The sequence below is a fragment of the Xenopus laevis genome, chromosome 8L, assembly GCF_017654675.1.
Source record: "Xenopus laevis strain J_2021 chromosome 8L, Xenopus_laevis_v10.1, whole genome shotgun sequence".
Classification (NCBI taxonomy): domain Eukaryota; kingdom Metazoa; phylum Chordata; class Amphibia; order Anura; family Pipidae; genus Xenopus; species Xenopus laevis.
This window is the reverse complement of record NC_054385.1, coordinates 19,254,040-19,277,232: the sequence shown is the minus strand read 5'-3', so window position 1 is coordinate 19,277,232 and position 23,193 is coordinate 19,254,040. Positions and strand designations below refer to the sequence as shown.

The window sequence follows — 23,193 nt, the reverse complement described above, 5'->3', positions numbered from 1 at the left end:
TGGAAAGCAAAGGGTCTGCTCCCCCATATTGTTATGCCCCCCAGTGTTCCATATTCTAGCAGCGCAATGAAATGTTCTGTGATATCATTCCTTCCAGCTTATTCTGCTCATCTGTCTGATATCAAAAGTAGCTTCCCGCATCGCTACAGTGTTTTGATTTGTAACTCAACTCCAACCGACGAAGAAGGAAGTTATTAACTGCTCCATGGAGCTAACAATCTAAAAACCCGAGTTTAATTAGTAAGCTAAACAGTCCATAATTAATCCTGCTAATTAACAAATTCTGGTAGCACTGGTCTCAATAAAATAATAGCTCAACACGCGCAAATGTTCAATTGTCTGGCATTGCAGCTATTAGGATAATTGAGCCTTGTAATTAAGATAATGCTCAGTCCCTGAAGCCAATTAACAAGACAACAATTAGTCCCGTTCGTTAATGCAAATCAAAGATTTTTCTCTTTATTAGCGGTGCACTTGCAGAGCCCTGGAGAACGCGGCAAAGTGTTTGCACCGCTCTGCAGAAAGGTTACAGCATTCAGCTATTAATACAGACCTCGTCTTGGTGTAATTAGTTATGATTAATCAATGGCAGGGCGATTACATCTGTCTTATTTTATGGGATTTGACCCTTTCTATTCACCTGTGTGTATATCACATGCTTTATATGAAAACAGCATTCTGTTGGTAGAGTTATTCAAGTGCAGGGCTTGGTAATGGCGATGTGCTAGATTGCAGTGGGGTGGGGAGACCGTGTATTATGGAGTAAAATATGACGGATTGAAGTTCTGCCTAGCTATGTTAAAATGAGAAAATCTTAATTGCTATAGTGAACTAGAGCATGTTGGGATTTGCCATTCAATAACAGCCCAATACAGTGGGGGAACCAGAGTTTGCAGATTATGAATACTTTTGTTAGTCACCCAAGCAAAAACAACCAAAAGCTGTCTAGTACATAAAAGTCATTACTTCTAGGGAGTTATTTATTTTATTTGCAAAAACTATAGAATCAAAATTTGTTGTGAAAAAAAAACCTAAATTTTTTCGGATTTATTATACCCCGAGGATGGAAAAAGTCTGAATTCGAAAATCCAGCATTTCAGACCTGCCGAGGTTGTATATAAATCAATGGAATAAATCACAAAGATATCCTGATCTGCACTGAGTTTCGTGCAATAATCCAAAGATGTAGTGGCTTTCTGACAAAAATCCAAAATAAATAGATTTTTCGGGCAGAAAATCCAAAACATTTGTACAATTCACATTTTTGTACGATTTTCACAATTTTTTTTTGAGTTTTTCATTTGGGGAAAATGTAGTGATAATTAAGGGGAAATAACTGATTTGGTCTGAGTATATATCACAAAGTAATGAGATAAATTCATATTTTGATAAATAACCCCCTTAATGCCCCCTTTATCGGCCCATATATGGGCCGATAAAAGCTGTCAACAGACCGAGTGGGCAGCTTATTGACCCGTGTGTGGGGCCATCCGACAGGCTTCCCCAATCGATATCTGGCCGAAAGTCAGCCAGATCTCGACCAGGCAGGTTAAAAAATCCCGTCGGATCACGGCCGTATCTGTGTGTCTATGCGGTTCTGTGATCCGACTGCCCGTATCGGATCCATTATGATCCGATCGTTGGGACCTAGGGCCCACGATCAGATCAGCCCAAAATCACCCACTTCAATGTTGGCATATCGGAGAGAGATCCGCTCATTTGGCGGCAATTTGGCCACGTCTATGGCCATCTTAAGTGTTTAGCTCCCTATGTTTCGTTATAAGGTTCATATGAAACAACCAAATGCTCCTCAGTCTGGGGCTCACAGCATAACGGAGTTGGTTGCAGCAGAGAAAGATTATCAGGCAAAAGGAGCTCATGGATAAAACAAAAATTTCTCTGCTGCAACCAACTTAAGGTCCCCATAGACGCAAAGATTTTTCGTTGGTGAACGATCACTTTCAGTGCAATCCAAACAATCCGTCAAATTATCGTGGGGTTAATGGGAATCAAACGATCGTGCATCTTACAATTTTTTGTCCGACATCTGTCAGAAAATTGATTGGCCAGGTTAAAAAAATGTTATTGGTCCCAGTGAAATCTATCTATGTTTGCAGAGCCAAGCAGGCAGCTACCCTCAGTTTTCCTAGCAATATCGCTTGAAATGGTTTCTTTAGTTGATGGACAAATTGTACATTTAAATGATCGTTTCAAGATAATCGTGGTCTCGATCATCTATGGCCAGCTTTAGTCGTTCCCCAGACTAAGGAATAAAGAGTGTGTGCAAAACTGGTTAAATAACTATGATGACAATGCTGCTTTTCCAGTTTCCACTGGAGACAAGCAATTGAGTGGTAATAATACAGACTAGGCATATACCATAATAACTAGCCTGTTCATTTGGATAACACAGATTCAATTTACTCCAGTGCATTGACCTATATCAATTTTTTTTTTCTAGGGGTGCACCGAACCCAGGATCCGGTATTGGTATTCGGCCATGATTCGTCCTTTTTCAGCAGGATTGGGATTTATCCGAAAACCCTGATTTGCATATCTAAATTAGGGTTCAGATTAGGTTCTGCCGAATCTTTCGAAAAGGATTTGGCGGAATCCAAAATAGTTTGGTGCATCCCTAATTTTTTTTGAACTGCAAAAGTTTATTGCTGATTGGTTCTTTTGGGTATGGTACTGGTATATTGTTTTCTCTATTAAGCAAGCAAAATGTTAATGGTGGAAAAATCACTAGTGTAAGTGCAATTTTGCATCAGTGCAGTAACCCATGACAATGAGTATTCAGTATTCAGAACAACCTTTGCCTAATATTCTCTTGCCCTGTAACATTTTTATCACATATGCTGTACACTACCACCATACAGGCCAACGACAACAAATGTTTCACTCCCTTTTACCTCGTAAGCTTCTATAAGTAGGTTCTGTATTCCTAATGTTCCACCAAGCTTTGTAATTTTTATACATTTGTCCCTGTGTAATAGGATGTACAGGCATGGGACCTGTTATCCAGAATGCTCAAGACATGGGGTATTCAGGATAAGGGTTTTTTCTGTAACTGCATACCTTAAAGGGGATGTAAAAGAAAAAACAAAAAATCAAATTTTTACTTTTTCTAATGAAAAAAAAAAAATCTATCTCCAATATACTTCAATTAAAAAATGTGTACCGTTTTTATAATAACCTGACTGTATGCAGTGAAATTCCCCCTTTGTTTTAATTGCTTTGACTGCTGGGGATAGGACACTTCAGACGGTCCCTAACTGCTCTGCAGGGAAACGATCATATTTTCTAACAGCATGGTGAGCCACCCCACCCATACTTCCCTGACCTTGAGCAGCTTTGTTTGTTTCCCTGTAGAGCAGCTGGTGACTGTGTAGAGATTTGTATCTGTAGACCCAGTGCAGTCTGTATATTCTGATTATTAATTTTGGGCTATGCTGAACTGGCCTATGGAGTGTCAGCCAGACAGTGCAGCCACAACCACGAGACGCTGTACCTGGTGATCACAGTAGATAAGTACCATCTATGGCAGGGGCAATGTCATTATACTCTTGGTTCGGATGTAACTCCTGAGAGCATTGTTAAGAGTTATGGTATATAAGATCTTTAGACTGCTCCTGGTACACCGGTTCATTATGGAGGGGGTTTACTCAGTAGCCTTTTAGTATTTCGTGATATTTTTCAAGAAAATTATTCTGCTTTTTTGTTTATTTTTAGGCATTTTTGATGGATTTCAAGCCTTTGTGTTTATTATTATGGCGCATTGCCTTGTTTTGGGTTGGGGGGTCTTCTTTATCTTTTGTGTGGGGGACTGGGTTATGGAGGTGGTGGGCTCTGGAAATTTTGGTTTGGTGGAGGGGAATGGAAGCCAGATTGGACAGAGACAAGAATTTGATTCTGGCTATCCATTGGGTGTTGTTGGAATTGGTGAGGGGAGGAGGTCAATATGGACAAAGGGGTGGACTTTGATAGTAGTCCGTCCTCATATGGGTGGAATGGGGAGGGAGTCTTCTGGTGGTGGGTATCTTAAGTGGACTTAATTAACCTGCCATTAAGTTTATGTTAGTTTAAGAATTGTATTATGGTTTTTTTCTTTATTGTAAGCATTTATCTCTCTCTCTCTCTCTCTCTCTCCTGTGGGTTCCAGGCCGACCTGAACATCACTATTTTACACCAATAAGGATTATTATTTTATATAATATAATTATCTTAAATATCTTATTATATCTTAGTTGGAATCAAGTACAAGGTACTGTTTTGTTATCACAGAGAAAAAGAAAATATGTTGCTAACATTTTGAAAGATTTAATTAAAATGAGAGTCTATGCGAGACAACCTTCTGAGCTTTCTGGATAATGGATTTCCGGATAAGGGATCGTATACCTCTATTTGCACTGAAAGTAAGCACCCTTTTCCTAGATTGTGAAGTAACATTTATAACCTGCACTGTATGCTTTATTCTGTTAACATACTGTACATGGCTGTAGCCAAATAAGAACTGCTCGTTTTATAGCATGTTGCAAGTTCAATTGGTCCCTATAAAGTATAGTGGACACTGTAAATGAGAGGTCTGGGCAATTAAAAGACATGTCAAAGATCAAAAAGTGTTAAAGGAGAACTAAACCCTAGAAATTACTATGGTTAAAAATGCCATATTTAATATACTGCACTTATTGCACCAAACTAAAGTTTCAGCTTGTCAATAGCAGCAATGATCCAGGACTTCAAACTTGTCCCAGGGGGGTCACCATCTTGGAAAATGTCTGCGACACTCACATGCTCAGTGGGCTCTGAGCAGCTGTTGTGAAGCTAAGCTTAGGGGATGTTGCAAATTGGCCTGCAATATAAGCTGATGCTACAGGGCTGATTATTAAATTCTGGTGCTAATTGCACTGGTTTATGAGCTGACATGTAGTAATTATCTGTATAAATTACTAACCAGCTTTATTTTATGACATTTCTATTCTATGTGTACTGTATATTGTGAGTGGGTCCCTAAGCTCAGTAAGTGACAGCAGCACAGAGCATGTGCAGTGAATCAGCAGAAAAGAAGATGGGGAGCTACTGGGGCATCTTTGGAGACACAGATCTTCCCTGCTAAAGGGCTGTGGTTGCCGTGGGCTGGTACAGAAACCCAAAACATAATGTACAACATATCTAGCTACTGCTTTAGTTCTCCTTTAAGGAGGTGTGTGCATTTAATGTTTTGCTGAGGTGGTCATAGTATATATATATATATATATATATATATATATATATATATATATATATATATATATATATATATATATATATATATATATATATATATATATATATATATATATATATATATATATATATATATATATATATATATATATATATATATATATATATATATATATATATATATATATATATACTGCTGACGGTCTCAAGCTTTGACCATACATGGGTCTGTTATGCCAAGTCACTCCCTTTCCCAAACAGCAGTGTGACCTCAGCCCATTTGACTTGCTATAATCTTCCTGTTGTGAGAATACTTCAATATCACAATAGGCTAAATGCTTCCTAAGTACAGAACATTCTGAAAACTGGGCAGCTGTCAGCATGTACAAATGGAAATTCGTATTTAAGTAAGCTACTTATGTGTATTAAAAGAAAATTACCAAAAAAAAGTTTTGTTCCCTAAATGCACGTTTTTCTTTTACAAGCATGCTAATAAATATAGCTCTTTATTCCAGCCCACTGCTGCCTGCACAGAGTTCAGACTGGCGAAGCTTGGCATGGCCGAGGTCTGCCTAACAAATGCAGCTGTTTTACAGAATAAAAGAGCCCCTTTTCTGCGTTGGTTCCCTTTTCACTTGTGCAGTAAATTAAACAGAATTTTGCTTCCATCCAGACAAAAATGATCTAGTTCCTAGAACAGCACAGCTTTTGTATTTCTTCACAAAGGGGGAGAAAAATAGGTTTAATCTTTCTTTGTCAGCGTGGAAAATGGAACAGGGAAAGCAAACCTCGGATAAACGCAAGAACAGATTAAATTCAGCGGCGGTACAAATGGCATGATAAGAAATCTATTAGAAAAAAAAAATTAATTTGGTCCAAAATATCTCCAGAGGAATTAAAAAAAAAAAAACAAAAAAAAAACAAAGTCATAATTTTGCATAATCAGTGAGTGCCATCTGGAACAATTAACCAGCGTTGTATAGAAAATATGAGAGCTGTTCACATTATATCAATGAGAATCTGGAATTATAAAAGTTAAAAGTCCTCATTTAAAATAAAATAAACCCCCCTCCCCAAGGTTGTCAGATAGATTTTTGTCTCGGATTCAGAGGAACACTTGATAAAGAAATTAATATTATGCAAATGACATCCTGTATTTAAAATTCTAGGCGACGGTACAGGGTTTATTGCGGACGCTTCATGTTTAATTCATATGTGGATTCACCTGTCAGTTTGCAATCAGCGATACGGCGGAACATTCACAAACAGTAGAAAGCGGGCCTTTAATTGGAAAACTCCGCTGCATCTTTCAATTATTAAGAGTAAATTAAAAGCAGATGCAGGCGGCGTATTAAGGACATCCGAGAGTCGGCCAGAATCACAGATTTCATTGTTGTCGATCCTCTGCAGCTGATGTTAAAACTCCAGTCAATCTGAGTAGCAAAATCTGTCTGCGCAATCTGGTGACTGCCAATCTCTTGGGAATAGCCAAAAAAATGAAAAAAAAAAAAATTCCAAGCTTAAATTAACCAGTGATGAACTGAAAGAAATAAAATAACTGCTGGAACAGGGTTTAGAAATGAAACTTGGAAAAGGATTATTGCCGATTCATATTAACGGTGAAATCATTTTCTAAAGGCATTTTTTTTGTATCTGCGAGTAACCGGGGCAAGTGCAGGGACATCGCCAAACGAGCCAATCTTTCCCCGATATGCCACTAACGGGCATGGCTATAAATTGCATTGACTTTTCTGGAAGAGGGGGACAATATGTTTGAAATGGCTGTGCGGCACTCAATAACTTTGCTGCCATAATGGGGGTTGAAAAACAAGCATCTGGTTTCAAGTCAACGGATGCAATCTCTTAGCGTCCCTGCAAGCTCTCAGATCTTGGACTGAACTTGCAAATACATTAATGCATACAATTAAATAAGTCCTTTAATTCTTGCCGGCAGCATACCAGGTCTCTCTGATCATCTGTCATGAAGAAGGCACACGCATGCCGAGATTGGCACTCACACACTTCCAAAATCCATTCTGCCCATATTATAGATGCTGGCAACAGAACACAGGAGAGTGGGAGAAGAACGACACTAGGCTGGTGAGAGGGGACATCAGGGTCTTATCTTTAATGGCACAGGGTGGCAGGATAAATACAGCCATTTCAATCTTTAAGAGATTGTTATAGACCCTCATCCACACTGCAGGCTTCAGTGGAATAGCTGTGTGTACAACATAAATCTGTACATACTGTTCGTTTTTCCCAATAGTTTAATTGGTGAGCAACTTGGATCTGCCTGGCTGTTTCTGTTCCATTTCTACATAAGCGGCATTTGACATTATCACAAATCCAGGTCTACAGATTTCTCTTTTAATGTTGTGTATTCTTAAAGCACATTGACGGAAAATGTGCTAAATTGCCTTGGAAAGAATTTTCTGACATGTAAAATTGCTTTGTCCTCAGCAGCAAAGAACATGAATGCCCTAATATGTATAAAGTATTCACAATGTCCCTACCGTATGGTTTGTTCTTCCTTGATATCGTCTACTGATATGCTTTAAGGTAACCCAATCAACTGAAGTTTCTAATAGCCTTAAGCTGGCCATAGACGTGCAGATATGATCGCACAAATCTTTGTTTTGTACGATTTTCGGACTGTGTGTGGAGTGTCCATGTCTATCAGTCTATCAGATACCGATAATATCTCTGCACGTATTGCCGATCTGCCGATATAAGTGGGAGACGGTCACCAGCTTTTGTCGGATGTAACTTTTGCACATTTGCTGTCAGGGTAGAACATCGGCTGTTCTTTTACTACTTTATTTGATCTGAATGGTTTGTGGCAGGTCGGGAGATGGTGATGTCCGATTGTTCATCCAATTGCAGGCCAGCTTTAGACTGGGAAGACGGATGCTGAGAATTTTACAACAGCAAAGAGAGCACTTCTGCAATACCCCTTTTAGCCAGAAGATGGTGATAAACAGTTGTTTTATTTGTATTTCTCCACCACCCTGATCTCGACTTCAGTTCAAGGGGGGCAGAATATTATGTATACTATATACAGTACAATCTTTTGCACCTGCAAGATACGTTAATATACATCTAAAATACATTGCATTTGCCTCTGCTTTTCTATAGCAAATTGGAATGATATAAAATCTCGCCATAACAGTAAGTCGGGCTGAACCTCCTTCCACCCCCCAGTTAAGAAACATGTTATTTAAATTGTTGGTAAAAATGCCAAAAACAAAAAGCATTATCTTGCCATATAGATACAGTGCACAGTTACCCACTGACTGGCCAAGCACAATATCTGCAAATAACTCTTTAGTTAGCATAATATATGAAATAACTCATTTCTTTCTGTATGCCCCAAAACTAGGTAAAAAAAAATATACAAAAGATGGCTAAAATTTTTCAAGGGGGGTTATTTAGAAAAATTTAAATTTATCTCATATTTCTTAAAAAAAAAAAAGATCAAACCATGCCCGATTTTAGCTTATTTATTAATAAAAAACTCGATTAATCGGATCGTGCAAAAACTCAATAAAATCAAATGAAAACCCGAATCGCTCGATTTTTTGCCAGTAAAAGTCAGATTTTCAGGCTGAACACAGCGCAGACCACAAAAACTTTGAGATAGTTGCCTACTTCCAAACCCACACCCTCAACAAATCTGTGGTGTCACTATGTAATTCTGATGCTGGATAGACTGTTAGAAATTTTAAAGGAATTAATATAATAAAACCTTAAGTGAGTTGTTGAGCTCTTCAGGTTGATGTATTTTGTCCATTAATGTTTGTTTATTCGTGTGCAATGCCATGGCCCTTTAATTCTGATAAAAGTGGTAGTTATGAGCTGGTCAATCTTACACGCAAAGGGTACAGTCCTTGTAAACCTGGAGTATTGGAATTGCAATGGAAGGGAACTTGTACATGATCTCCAGTGCTGTAATTAGTGATTTACTTCCATCAATACTTTTATTTCCACATTACTGGAAAATGAAACAGAAATAAAAGTTGTGGTTTTATTGCACAAAATCCCAAACAAAATGTGCATTTTTAATTTATTTCCTTGTTGCAAACAGCCTTTATAATATTTTGAAGATAACAGTACATATAAACATTATTTTGTGGCAGCCTGGTTTAGCTTGCACTTTCAGTCTCCCCTAAGCTGCTATTATTCATTCTCACTATCTTATTTTTCATAGGCATTCAACAGTATTATAAAAGGTCACAGAGCCCTGCCAAGATTTTGGAAGCCAAGGCACGGGTACCCCCCCCCCACACACAACCACCACACCGTTACCTGCTGTCTGGAAGAGTTGGTGTTGGACACAGGAAAGATGAGGAGAGACATTAGCAAACACCATGCTTCTGTGCATAATGCAATAAATATTTTCTGCAATTGTGACACCCCTTTTAGGGTCATTTAGGGTGCAGACTATTAAAGGCGGGTGTATACGGAATACTTCAGGCACAGCCAGCATCCCCAGCCGCAAAGTCTTTTCTCCCCTAGCCCCCCTCTGCGCACTTGTGCGTACCTTTATCAGTCGCATTCAGGCCAGGATTTGTGGCAAGGCCAAAAAGGCCAGGGCCTAGGGTGGCACGATTTTAGGGGTGGCACGCTGCCAACTGCAGCCCGAGGCAGGCCCGGATTTGTGGCGGTGCCACAAAGGCCTGGGCGTAGGGCGGTGAAATTTGAGGGGCAGTATGCTGCCCAGCCGCATCTACAAAAGCACTGGGGATTCTGCATTTGCAGCGAATGTGCCCAAATGCGGGAGCTAGGACCTTGCAGACTACAGACGGGCGCATACGCTTGCACAGGGGTTTTGCGTTCGTGGGTGGCGCTAGGACCCAGGCGGCCTATGGGGCGCGAAAAGATTAAATCCGGCCCTGGTCCGGATACGTACTCCTGTACGCATCATCCCCAGTGCTGTGAAGCATGCAAACGCTCACGCGGGGGTGAGCGCACGGGTGCCGGAAAAAGGACCCAGTGGCGCCGAACCCTGAAATCCAGGCCTGGTCATCAGGGGCGCTCCGCCAATGAGGCGAGCCGAGACGCTTGCCTTAGGCGGCAGCGCCAGAGAGGTTTCCAGGGGCGGCAGAAAGCCGCTCCTGCACCTTTAAGAGCCGAATTTCCGGTTTTTAAACCGGAAATTTGGCTGTACTATTGCGGGAGAGCGGAATTTTGCTCTCCGCACTAGTGTTCCTGCCTTCCCTCCCGAGCTGGCGAGGGGGGCAGCATTACAGGAGCCACCTCAGGCTGCTCCCATGACAGAATTGGCGCTGCTGGTTGTGTTACGGACACGACTGGGTTCAGGGAGGGAAAAGAGGAGGAGTCCAGGGAGCGGGTCTGGCCGAATCAAAAGTCTGACCCTGGGCACAGCTATAAAAGGAACACTTCATGGCCTTTATAAAGTGGTGCCATACAGGTGCCAATCAGCAAAGGAGGAAGAGGTGGGCAGAGGTCCAGTGCCTACAGCAGCACTTCACCTAAATACAGCCCTGATGCCCGAATAGATATTTCTCAATTCAAAGCACATTTCAATGGGAACACTTTAGTCTAATACACATTTAGCAACACAATGCTGTAATGTATGCTCATCTATAAAGAGAACCATAAAAACTCACAGCCTTTGTTGGAAAAATTGTGCAGATAATTATCTTTTCTCTCCTCCCTCTGATCAAGGCCAATCCGCTACACTAATTTCTCAAGGGAGTGAAAACACAGACTAGATTCATAACAAAGAATAAAAGGCAACCTGTACCCCTTGGCTCACACCAATTCCTGTCCATTAGCACAATATAGATATATGTGCACAAGACACTCCATCTTGACAGATAGTCCATCTTCCCACCATGGGCCAGGCAATGAAATAAACCATAATAACATTTTGAAGGTTCTCTCTCTATGTAATACATTTACAGATCTCAGTGCCCACTCAGCACATCTGTGTATGGGGCAGGAAGGTAGAGGTTAAAGGAGAACTACAAAAAAAAGAACTAAAGCGTAACTAAAGAAGTAGCTAGAAATGTTGTACATTATATTTTGGGCTTCTGTACCAGCCCAAGGCAACCACAGCCCTTTAGCAGTAAAGATCTGTGTCTCCAAAGATGCCCCAGTAGCTCCCCATCTTCTTTTCTGCTGATTCATTGCACATGCTCTGTGCTGCTGTCACTTACTGAGCTTAGGGACCCACTCACAATATACAGTACACATAGAATAGAAATGTCACAGTATAAGGCTAATTAGTAATTTATACAAACAACCTCATTTTCTGCTTGATAATTTACGACAACCCCTAAGCTTAGCTTCTCAACAGCTGCTCAGAGCCCACTGAGCATGTGAGTGTCGCAGACCCTTTCCAAGATGGTGACCCCCTTTGACAAGTTTGAAGTCCTGGATCATTGCGGCTATTGACAAGCTGAAACTTTAGGCTGGTGCAATAAGTTCAGAATATAAAACATGCCATTTTTTAGCCATATTCATTTTTAAAGGAGAAGGAAAGGTTAAAACTAAGTAAGTCTTATCAGAAAGGTCCACCTGAATATACCAGTAAACCCTCAAAGTAATGTTGCTCTGAGCTGTCTGTCAAAACAAACACTGCATGTCTTTCCTTCTATTGTGTACTCATGGGCTTCTGTATCAGACTTCCTGCCTTCAGCTTAAACCTCCGTGCCCCGGGCGTGAGCATGCTCAGTTTGCTCCTCTTCCCCCTCCCTCCCTTCTCTGTTATCCTGCTGTTATCGGAGCCCAGAGCTATGAGTGAGCAGGGAGAGACTCAGGCAGGAAGTGATGTCACACCAAGCTAATATGGTAGCTGCTATCCTAAATAAACAGAGAACTTCTAGAGCTTTTTACTCAGGTATGGTAAAACATTCTACAGAATAAATATAGCATTCTAGCTTGCACTATTGCAGCAAATCTATTGGCAATAAAATACCTCCATTCCGTAGCTTTCCTTCTCCTTTAAGGTTTAATGCTCCTTTTAAGATAACCCATCTTTCAATAAATATCCTTTATTACAACACAAAATCTACCGTGTGTATCCTGCCTGGAATGAACCAGTTTTGAAGTTCAGAGGGACAGCTGAGCTATCAGAGGAATTTTAAATTTAAACTCTGCCAGAGAGGCTTCATTGCTGGATCCATCAAAAGGGATGATTTATTTAAGTTCAAGCCCCTTAAATGTCACACTTATAGACTGATTTATACACACAAACATTATATACACACACACATATATATATATATATATATACACCCCCATTGAGGGTTGAAACGTTGATTCCAATAAAGCTTTTTTTACTGCAAAAGCCCCTAGAGTGCAACAGCATTTCTTGGAAACTATATATAATACTCATGTTAGCACCAGGGCATTATCTCCTTTTAAGTGTGTGCAGCAGCCTTACGTACGGAATATATATATATATATATATATATATATTATATATGTTAACTGTAGATCTTTAGATTACTGTAGTCTTGGATATAACGCTTGTCCAAGAAATCATCCAAACCACTAATAGAATCTGCCATCAAACTTCAGCCAACTGGGCATCCACAACTTCACTGCCCTCGCCATGAAGAACCACCTTTGCTGCTTCACATGAAAGTTCTGTTCCTCAAATCTAAAAGAAGGGGGCTCCCATCGCAAGCAGCTTTTCTCCAATGAAAACAAACCCAGTCCTGACAGTCTACCCTCATAGTTTAAAGCCTCCATCTTCAGCTCATTAATATCCATTTTAAAGAATGGAGTCCCAAATTTCACTGCATACTCAAGGCCTTACCCATAAAGTAAAATTATGTTTTCATCCCTCATGCCTTTTTTAATGCAAGAAATTTGCTAGAGGAGAGCTGGGTTGTTTCTTCTGCAAGTGACACATATTGCCTCCAATAACACATTCATTTACAAATACTGTAAAATAATTGAAAATTATATTAGAGAGTAAAAATCCTATTTTTCATTTAAGCAAAACAAGTTGTTTACAGCAGACGATATAGAACCTATATGGCTGAAAGTCAAGTTTCAGAGGGTCTTCTACATATCATGGTTTCATTATCCTTAGTGGGTAATGCTGGTAGCAGGCTACTGATCTAAAGTCTATATTCGGATATCCTTGTTATGAAGTACGGTTGTTGATTAAAAGCCAGCTGACTGTATTTTATATCTTTTTTTCCCTAGGATTACTGCATTTGGGAATTGTTATGCGCAATAAACTGTAATATTTTATCTGCTTTGATATTGCCATTGTGAGTCTTAAATGTATGGTCTATTTGCTGATAGTGGGTACTTTTGGAGATTTGTTATGCCCTGTTAACTTCCTAGCTATTTTTTTTTTTTTAAATGAGAAGTCCCCTTTGTTCTCAGAATGTTGGGCAACATTCTACTGGTCACATAGTCCACTTGCCACGATGCCTATAATTCTGCCACCAGATAGGAGGAAATACAGTATATTTTACATGAATCCTGATTTTTTCCCCTTAAAGGGATACTGTCATGGGGAAAAAACTTTTTCCAAAATGAATCAGTTAATAGTGCTACTCCAGCAGAATTCTGCACTGAAATCCATTTCTCAAAAGAGCAAACAGATTTTTTTATATTCAATTTTGAAATCTGACATGGGGCTAGACATTTTGTCAATTTCCCAGCTGCCCCAAGTCATGTGACTTGTGCTCTGATAAACTTCAATCACTCTTTACTGCTGTACTGCAAGTTGGAGTGAAATCACCCCCCACCCTTTCCACCCCAGCAGCCAAACAAAAGAACAATGGGAAGGTAACCAGATAGCAGCTCCCTAACACAAGATAACAGCTGCCTGGTAGATCTAAGAACAGCACTCAATAGTAAAAACCCATGTCCCACTGAGACACATTCAGTTACATTGAGAAGGAAAAACAGCAGCCTGCCAGAAAGCATTTCTCTCCTAAAGTGCAGGCACAAGTCACATGACCAGGGGCAGCTGTGAAATTGACAAAATGTCTAGCCCCATGTCAGATTTCAAAATTGAATATAAAAAATCTGTTTGCTCTTTTGAGAAACGGATTTCAGTGTGGAAGTCTGCTGGAGTAGCACTATTAACTGATGCGTTTTGAAAAAAATATGTTTTCTGATGACAGGGTCCCTTTAATTTAATTTACCACATCCACTATATCCAATTTATTATGCAGTATACAGTATACACAACACACACTATTTAGCATTCTACAACTCTCCCAAGTAAAAATAAGAGAATTTTGACTATTACAACTGATCTACTACTCAGAAGGCTCAGCAAATTTCATGTCTAGAGGAATGGCCAACAATTGATCTCTTTCTCTTACAACTATATCCCTGCCTTGTATGATGGCGTGCTGATGAATAGGCCTTTGGCACATACTCCATCTCTCATGGATACACAGCTTTTTGCTCTCCTGCGTAAAACAGCCATGAAAGCAAAACAGTGCAATGATGTGGACTGGAAACGCCAGTCTGCACAGTTTAAACCTGTTAGTATAGTAAGTAGGTCATTCTGCTTAGCCATTATAATACCTAGTTCTTATTTAGACTTAACTGTGCACAATTTATCAGTCTTCTTCAGTGGTGTAACAACAGAGGAAGCAGACCCTGTGGCTGCATAGGACCCAGGAAGTATATGAGGAAGTATATGAGGCCCTTTTTCATATATAATTTCAATAAATATTGGTCAACATCTAGGCTTTTTTTGGGGGGGGGGGCTGAGAAATAATGTGTCGGGGGTCCCAGTAATATCTAGTTACGCTACTGGTCTTCTTCCACTTGCAACTGCTACACTACAGGTTCTCACTACGAGTAGAACACAGGTATTTTAGCCATAAAGATGAAAATATCAACTCAGCTGGCACTCCTGCTGCCATGAAAATTTGTGCGTTAAAAGTAGCAGTGTACCCCATTTTTAAAGAGTGCAATGAAGAGGGCTTGTGCCAAACATAATTTTGCCAGACTGCAAAAAAAATCCATGGCTTTTGTGATTTCTTGAACTAAGCAAAGTTAGATTGAGGATATGTTTGGTCCTTGCAACGTAGATAATTAGATCACAGTGCAATGATAAAACCACTGCATAATGGACTCCTGCTAACAAAACAGTCACAACACAGGTTGAAGGATGGGGGTTGCATACTGATGATCTAATTTTGAACCTCACAAGAACCAAACATGGAGAAACATAGTAACATAGTAGTTCTGTTTGCTCTCAAGATCTTACATAATTAAACAGGCTAATCATGCTCAGTGTGCTATTCACTGAATTCATTGGCTATACTGTCCCTATGTTCAGCTCTTATGCTTTATTTCTAGGAATCTCTGCTGCAACCTGACAGACAGAGACCAGAGGTTTAGACAGGGAATTAAAGGCTATAGGGTTCTGCCATATTGGCTTTGACTGCACCTTCTCCATGTTTTACAGTAAAGACAGATTTGGTTAACTGCATCAATTTAGAGCCAGCTTTACATTATACAAGGGATGTAGGATAATAACTGGGGCTAAAGAAATGCATTGGTGATTTCTAATCCTCTAGGAAGTTCTGGCTGGCCGCATAATCCCACTTAGAAAGAAAAGATTAACTAGTATGGATTTTGCACGAAAGAAGTTAAATGATGCCTTAGCAATAACAAATTCTATGGTAAAATATTAAACATCAAAATTCTCACCTGATATTGCATATAAATTGGACTGCTGATTTTCAAAATCCGGCCTTGTGTTATTCCTTCCCCGGAATGTGGCAGGTAACGTGAGTGAGATGTGTCTAAAGAGACGAAAAAGAAATGAATGAATAAATAAAACCCAATGACATCATGTGGGGAAGTGTAGTCTATATTAAAAGATATTGAAATGCTACACCATAAATTCTGCATTCCTTTATAAAAATGTTCACTGGGACTGTGAGACTAATAGTATCAAGAGGCTTTCCAGGAAATGTATAAAAAAAAAACTAGCAGAGGGTAAAATAAAATAAACACCTTTCCCACTGATTTGCAACACCTTGGGTAGGTTCAGCAGATCAGTCCTGCAACATGCATTTATGAGATGTTTCTCAAATATTTGCATCTCTTTCACAGGAGGGAATTTTTTTTACATTTTATTTTATTTCTATGCACCCGAGGGCAGCTCCCCTAAAGCTATCACCCGTAGGCACAGCACCATGGGTGCCTATTTGGCCCTGCAGATCTACATGATTATATTCTCTTCAGAAGAACTATACTTGCAAGAAAGAAAGCTCTACTGTTTTCTAAATCCACAAATGGTCAGCACAGATGGGTATAAGTTACTTAAAAAGGAGAAGAAGGAAACAAGAACAAGATTTTATGTCACCATAGTCTTAAAATATATTTGTCACTTATATTAGGAAAGATTTTTATAATTATTCACTTACATATCACCTGGACCCAAAGGCCAGGGGTTTGAATGGCCTTTTATAAAATAAAAACAACTACTTAGAAAAGCGGCTTCTTTTTACCATAGTGAGTCCTTTCTGCAGAAGTGTCTATTATGCGGCAAAGGCCATGCAATCTTTGCAGGAGCTGCTCCCATAGCCTGTCCGACTTTCTCTCGATCTTCAAAAGATCCCTTAAAACACATCTATTTAGAGAAGACTACCCTCATTTAAAATAGCATCATTTCAGGGTTGCTGCTAATTTAAATACTCTATGCCACATCTCTCACCTTGCTTACTTCTGATCTAGCCCATTCCCACAACTTGTCTTAAAGGAGAAGGAAAGCTACGGAGGCATTTTATTGCCAATAGATTAGCTGCAATAGTGCAAGCTGGAATGCTATATTTATTCTATAGAATCTTTTACCATACCTGAGTAAAAAGCTCTAGAAACTCTCTGTTTGTTTAGGATAGGAGCTGCAGTATTAACATGGTGTGACATCACTTCCTGCCTGAGTCTCTCCCTGCTCTGGGCTCAGATTACAGCAAAGAAGGGAGGGGGTGGGGAAGAGGAGCAAACTGAGCATGCTCTTGCCCAGGGCAATGAGGTTTAAGCTGAAGGCAGGAAGTCTGATACAGAAGCCCATGTGTACACAATAGAAGGAAAGACTTGCAGTGTTTCTTTTGACAGGGGACTCAGAGCAGTACTACTTTGGGGGTTTACTGGTATATTTTAGATGGACCTTTCTGATAAGGCTTACTTAGTTTTAACCTTTCCTTCTCCTTTAACCCCTTTTTCTTTTATATTGTAAGCTCTTTTGGGCAGGGCCCGCTTCATCTCTTGTATCGTTTATTGGTTGTTATGTACGTAATTCTTTATGTTCGATTTATAGACCCATTTATTGCACAGTGCTGCAGAATATGTTGATGCTTTATAAGTGCATTAATAATAATAATGCAAAAGGACCATGCAAAAAAATTCTTGCATATAGCCAAGTACATGGGAAACGCATTGCACAGATATATGGAAGTGTGATAAGAACAGTGTGGGTCTTTACTTAATAATGGCTCTTTACTTTAGACACCAGTAATGTTAGCTCACTACTAACAATTTCTGTTGCAAGAGAATATAACTGAAGTCCTGGATAGTGAGGGGTGAATTTATTTGCCAGGCGCAAATTCGTGGTGAATTCCCGCAATTTGCCGCCGGCGAATAAATTTGCGAAACTGCTGTGAAAATTGCCGGCGCATTTTCACCAGCAAATTTGTGCCGGCGTCAAAAACGGACGCCGGCATCAAAAACACATTTTTCTGCGAAACGCCCAAAATTTGCCCATCACTAGTGCCGGAAGGGTTTTAGAGTAGTGATAAATATGGGAATCTACACGTCGGTTTTGTAAAAGGAAAAGTAAAGTCATTCAACAGGACACTAAATCCTAATGTTAATATTTGCCTTAGACGATTGCAAAGGAAAAGAAAACACGTCAAGTGATGTAAAGCAATAGTGCTCAGGAGAGTGGCATCTTGTTAACTCACGCTTAATGATACAAGATGCAGGAAAGACAAAGCAACAGTATCTAAACGGAGAACGAAGATAGCTGAAACATAAGCAGAATTACTATTTGCCAAGCAAAGCAATTCTCCCTTACATGTCCAAATTGTTGTTAATGTGTTCTTAATTTAAATCAGAACAATTGTACTAACATTAAGGGGCACATTTATCAAAGGTCGAGCTGTGATTTCCCAAAAAATTCAAAACTAAAAATTTTTTTTAAAAAAACTCTGAATTTTTGGGGGATAAAAAAAAAACCTGATCAAACTTGTCAAGGTCATGTAGAAGTCAGTAACCAAGGTCCCATCAACCATCTGACAATGTTAATATCCTTCCTGATGCTGGGGTTCTTTTTTTGGTGGGTTTCGCTCGAAAAACTCTATTAATTTGAGCAATTCCAGGCTGATCATGTTTGCTGCATTCCTAGTCCTGACTCCTGAATCAATATAGCAGATACCAGTACTGCCGCTATACTGTTTTAAGGTTCAGAACCAAAGAAAATACAAAACAAATCTGATTTTCAGTGCCAGTTACATTGACCAATAACTTTAAAAAATGTTTACATAATTCATTTAGACTGTAAGCCCTAAGGGGTAGGGTCCTCTAGCCTTTTGTTTCCTTGACACTGAGCACTTCATCTGTATTGTAATTATATTTTTATATTTATGTGAATTGTATTTCTAATAATGCACTTATTATTACTTTTTATTCCAAAGACCCCTTGTTTGTTACTACTAATTTATTGTTTTGTTGTACAGTGCTTTGCCCTCAAGGAGCGCTTTACAAATAAAAATATACATACATACTGGAAAGTTTCTTTCAGTATACCAAAAACAGTTTTTTGGGTTGAGCTTAGACCTCTGTACCACTATTATAATAAGGATTTATTATGGGCAGCAGCTTTTGTAAACCCTTAATAGCAGAAGCTATAATCTTTTTGTTTTAAAGGGGTGGTTCACCTTTATTTAACTTTTAGTATGTCATAGAATGGGCAATTCTAAGCAACTTTTTAATTGGTCTTCATTATTTATTTTTTATAGTTTTAATTTTTTTTAATCTTTTGGTTTTCTTTTGACTCTTTCCAGCTTTTGAATGGGGTCACTGACCCCATCTAAACACAAATGCTCTGTAAAGCTACAAATGTATTGTTATTGGTAATTGGTATTATTCCTCTTTCTATTCACATCCTCTCCAATTCATATTCTAGTCACTGATTCAAATCAATGCATGGTTGCTAGGGTCATTTGTACCCTAGCGACCAGAGCGCTGAAATTGCAAACTGGAGAGATGCTGATTAAAAAAAACCAAATAACTCAAAAAACACAAATAATAAAAAATGAAAACCGATTGCAAATGGTGTCAGAATATCATTCTATACATCACACTAAGGGGCAGATTTATCAAGGGTCGAATTTCGAGGGTTAAAAAACCCTCAAATTCGACCCTCGAAGTTAAATCCTTCTAATTCGAATATTTAATTTGATGGATTTAGTGCAAATACTTCGATCGAACGATTTTAAGCGATCGATCGAAGGATTTTTATTCGATCAAAAAAAGCTTAGAAAAGTGCTAGGGAAGGTCCCCATAGGCTAACATTACAGCTCGGTAGGTTTAAAGTGGCGAAGTATGAAGTCGAAGTATTTTTTTAAAGAGACAGTACTTCGATTATCGAATGGTCGAATAGTCAAATAATTTTTACTTCGAATCGTTCGAATCATTCGATTTGTTCGAATTCGATCAAATTTGACCCATCCGATGGTCGAAGTACCCAAAAAAAATACTTCGAAATTCTAATGTTTTTTCATTCGAATTCTTCACTCGAGCTTAGTAAATCTGCCCCTAAAAGTTAACTCAAAGGCGAACAACCCGTTTAAAGGGACAGTGAACCATCTCCAATGTGACATACATATAAGAATATATAATGGGGCTGTAACATATACAAAGAGGAGAAGTAAAAATAATAAAATGTTTAAAAGTTCTGTATGATCATGTTAGGAAGATCTTGAATACACAAAACGGAAAACTGAACATAAATGTATGGTTAATATTAAAAAAAAACAGCTTTCCACCTAACCTATGTTATACTGTAACATGAACAGACATTATTTGATTTTATTCCAGGCCTAAAATACACTGGCGTAAATGCAGGCTGCCTGTACACACAGACTCCTGGAAGGAAAACAGGAGGAAGAAAATAAACAGATCAAACTGCTGGTTTACATCTGTTTTTCATTTATTAATGAAAAGAGGAAAGCAAAGTGTGTGTTGTTTTGTTTCAGATCTCAAATCTGACAAGGCTACGTGTCAAATGAGGACATGTAATTAAATTCAAATTAAACTGGGAGACATGTTTTTGGCTCATTACAGCCATTTGTTCATTCTAGTCTGTAGTTAAAATGCTTCAATGCTGCATTATACCAAGACACATTCCTCCATGACTTTGAACTGCTCTAATACCCAAACCCGTGGTGGCCAATAGGACTTTGGTCATTCTCCTGACACTCTTTCACCTTTATTAACAATGGAGGAAAAGTATAATGCCTCTGGGATAACTGATGTGACATTTTTTTTTTTGCAGGGCATAAAGGTTTGGTTAGCAGAAAATTCATGATGAAAATATCAGTACTGTTTTGAGAAAGTATTCATGCTATGTTTGGTATAATATAGTAATTGAAGGCTCAGGGGGGCACTCAACTTTTAAACTCAAACTGCTGCACTGCCTACCAAATCACAGTAAAGCTGGCCATAGATGTTGAGATTTTTAAAAGATCAGATCCTCATCGTGAGACCACGATTTTCTCGGAACGATCGTACGAATTGACCATCAACTAAAAAGACCAATTTGCCAGGAAAACAAAGGGGAGCTGCCTGCTTGGCCCTGCAAACATAGATAGATTGCACTGGGACCGACAAAGATTTTTTAACCTGGCCGATCAATTTCCTGACAGATATTCGATATATTCGATTCGATATTCGAAAGATGTACAATCGTTCGACTCCCACTAACCACACGATAATTTCGAAGGATTGGTCTGACTTCCCTAAAATCGGTCGTCCGGCAAGAAGAATCGTCGCGTCTATGGGGAGCTTAAGACTATGATGTAAAAGTATTGGTGCCAGTTCATGCTTGCAGATGAAATACCCCAACTGTTGTGTGTAATAAAGAAAGACCTTGTTACTGTGTAAAAAGGCTGCAGGGGCCTCGGCAAGGACCCTGTATCTGACAGAACGGAAATGGTACAATATGACTGGTACAAATTAACAACGGAAATTAAAGCTGCACAGTAATATAGTAAAATATCTGATAAATATATGTTCATCGGATGAGTAACAAAACCTCTCTCACCCTGTAACAAACATGACCTGGGTGTAAAAACCCCAGGTCCAACACTTGAGCGTAGAATACAAAATGAAGTCACTTGTGGAAAATGGAAAAAACACTCACCCGACGTCTCAAGTGGTCCGGGTGCATCGCCCCGAACCCGTAACAAGGGGTGTGTGTGATTTCAAGTACTCCGGACGCCTCTTTTGGTAGGTAAAATTCAACTTTTATTTCAAAGACATTAAAACCATAATATCCTGACGCGTTTCGTACCCAGACAATACGTAATCGTAGGCATATTACGTATCGTCTGGATATGAAACGCGTCAGGACATTATGGTTTTAATGTGTTTGAGATAAAAGTTGAATTTTACCTACCAAAAGAGGCGTCCGGAGTGCTTGCCGATCTCCTTTATACTTGAAAGTACAATATGACTGGGCCAAAGAACTTTCTCACATGCAGGAGATAGCGGCAATTGATGGTATGAAGTGCGTGAGCAAAAAAATGGCAATTATGTGGGTTGTAGGGTAGAAAGGATTAGAGCTAGGGTTGCCTCCTGCAATTGTATTTTAAAAAGATGTTTAATTCAAGTGTTATTAAAAGAGGATGTCAACCTTTTGGTGCACAAGTCTTCAGCAAGTTCCTAATGCCAAAATAAATAAGCATTTTGACAATAAGGACTTGTTAGCAAAAATCAATACTTTTAAATCTGGTAATGAATTTATGTCTCCTGCGCTGACCCCTGCCTCCATTACTTCTTGCAGAGATAGCGGCGTGTAGAAGGAAGGAGCCAGAGAATTGTGCATGCTTTTTCCCTTCCTCCCTCATTAGCATTGCAGGAATCTTATCGCCAACAAATACATTCATACCATGCTAATGAGTAATGAGGAAGTGGCTTGTGCACCAAAAGGCGAATATCTTCCTTAAAGGTGGAACAAACCTCTTATTAAAATCGGTGCAGATTCAGGGATCAGAGTTCACGGCAACCATCTTCCGGGTCTTCGGTAATCTGATAATGAGACCGGCAGAGCTGCGCATGCGCAGTTGAAGCAATTTTCCGGTTTGCGACAACTGCTCATGCGCCAAAATCGACGGAAATTGCAAAAAAAAGACATGAAGACCCGGAAGATGGCTGCCGTGAACGGTGATCCCTGAATCTGCACAGAGGGGTAAGTAAAAAGTTAAGGGCATTTGCCTGGGGTAGCAGCTAGGCTGGGGGTGAGGAGGGAGGGGGTCTATGCGGGGTAGGGTTTTTTTTAATAAGGGGCTTGTTTATCCTTTAAAGGAATAGTAACACCAAAACACTACTACAGTTTATATAAACAATCATCTGTGTAGCCATGGGGGAAGCGATTCAAAGCTAAAAAAAGAGAAAAGGCACAGGTTACACAGCACCTAACAGATAAGCTCTATAGCATACAATGGGGTTCTTCAGATATCATCTATCTACTGTGTGTCCTGCGTTTCAATGGCTGCCCCCATGACTGCACAGCAGCTTATTTATATAAACTATAGTTGTTTATCTGAAGCAAATACATCAGTTTTGCCAGCAGAGGACACCAGTACATTATACTGTCTTTCCATTAAAACATTTTCATTTTTTGGGGTTACTGTTCCTTTAAACGGAAGAATTATAATATAAGGGGGATGATAATTATTTTGCACAAAAAGTAGCAACCTTAATGAGAGTTTTACATAT

At 39.3% G+C, this 23,193-nt stretch overlaps 1 protein-coding gene across 4 annotated transcripts in view; it reads right to left on the bottom strand.

The window, feature by feature from the left end:
• mvb12b.L (multivesicular body subunit 12B L homeolog) overlaps positions 1 to 23,193 on the bottom strand; it is a 234,764-nt gene that overhangs the window by 14,852 nt on the left and 196,719 nt on the right. For all 4 annotated transcript variants that reach the window (XM_041571997.1, XM_018228850.2, XM_018228851.2 and 1 more), the window contains 1 exon segment: positions 15,898 to 15,992. In XM_041571997.1, the coding sequence (XP_041427931.1) occupies positions 15,898 to 15,992 (95 nt within the window).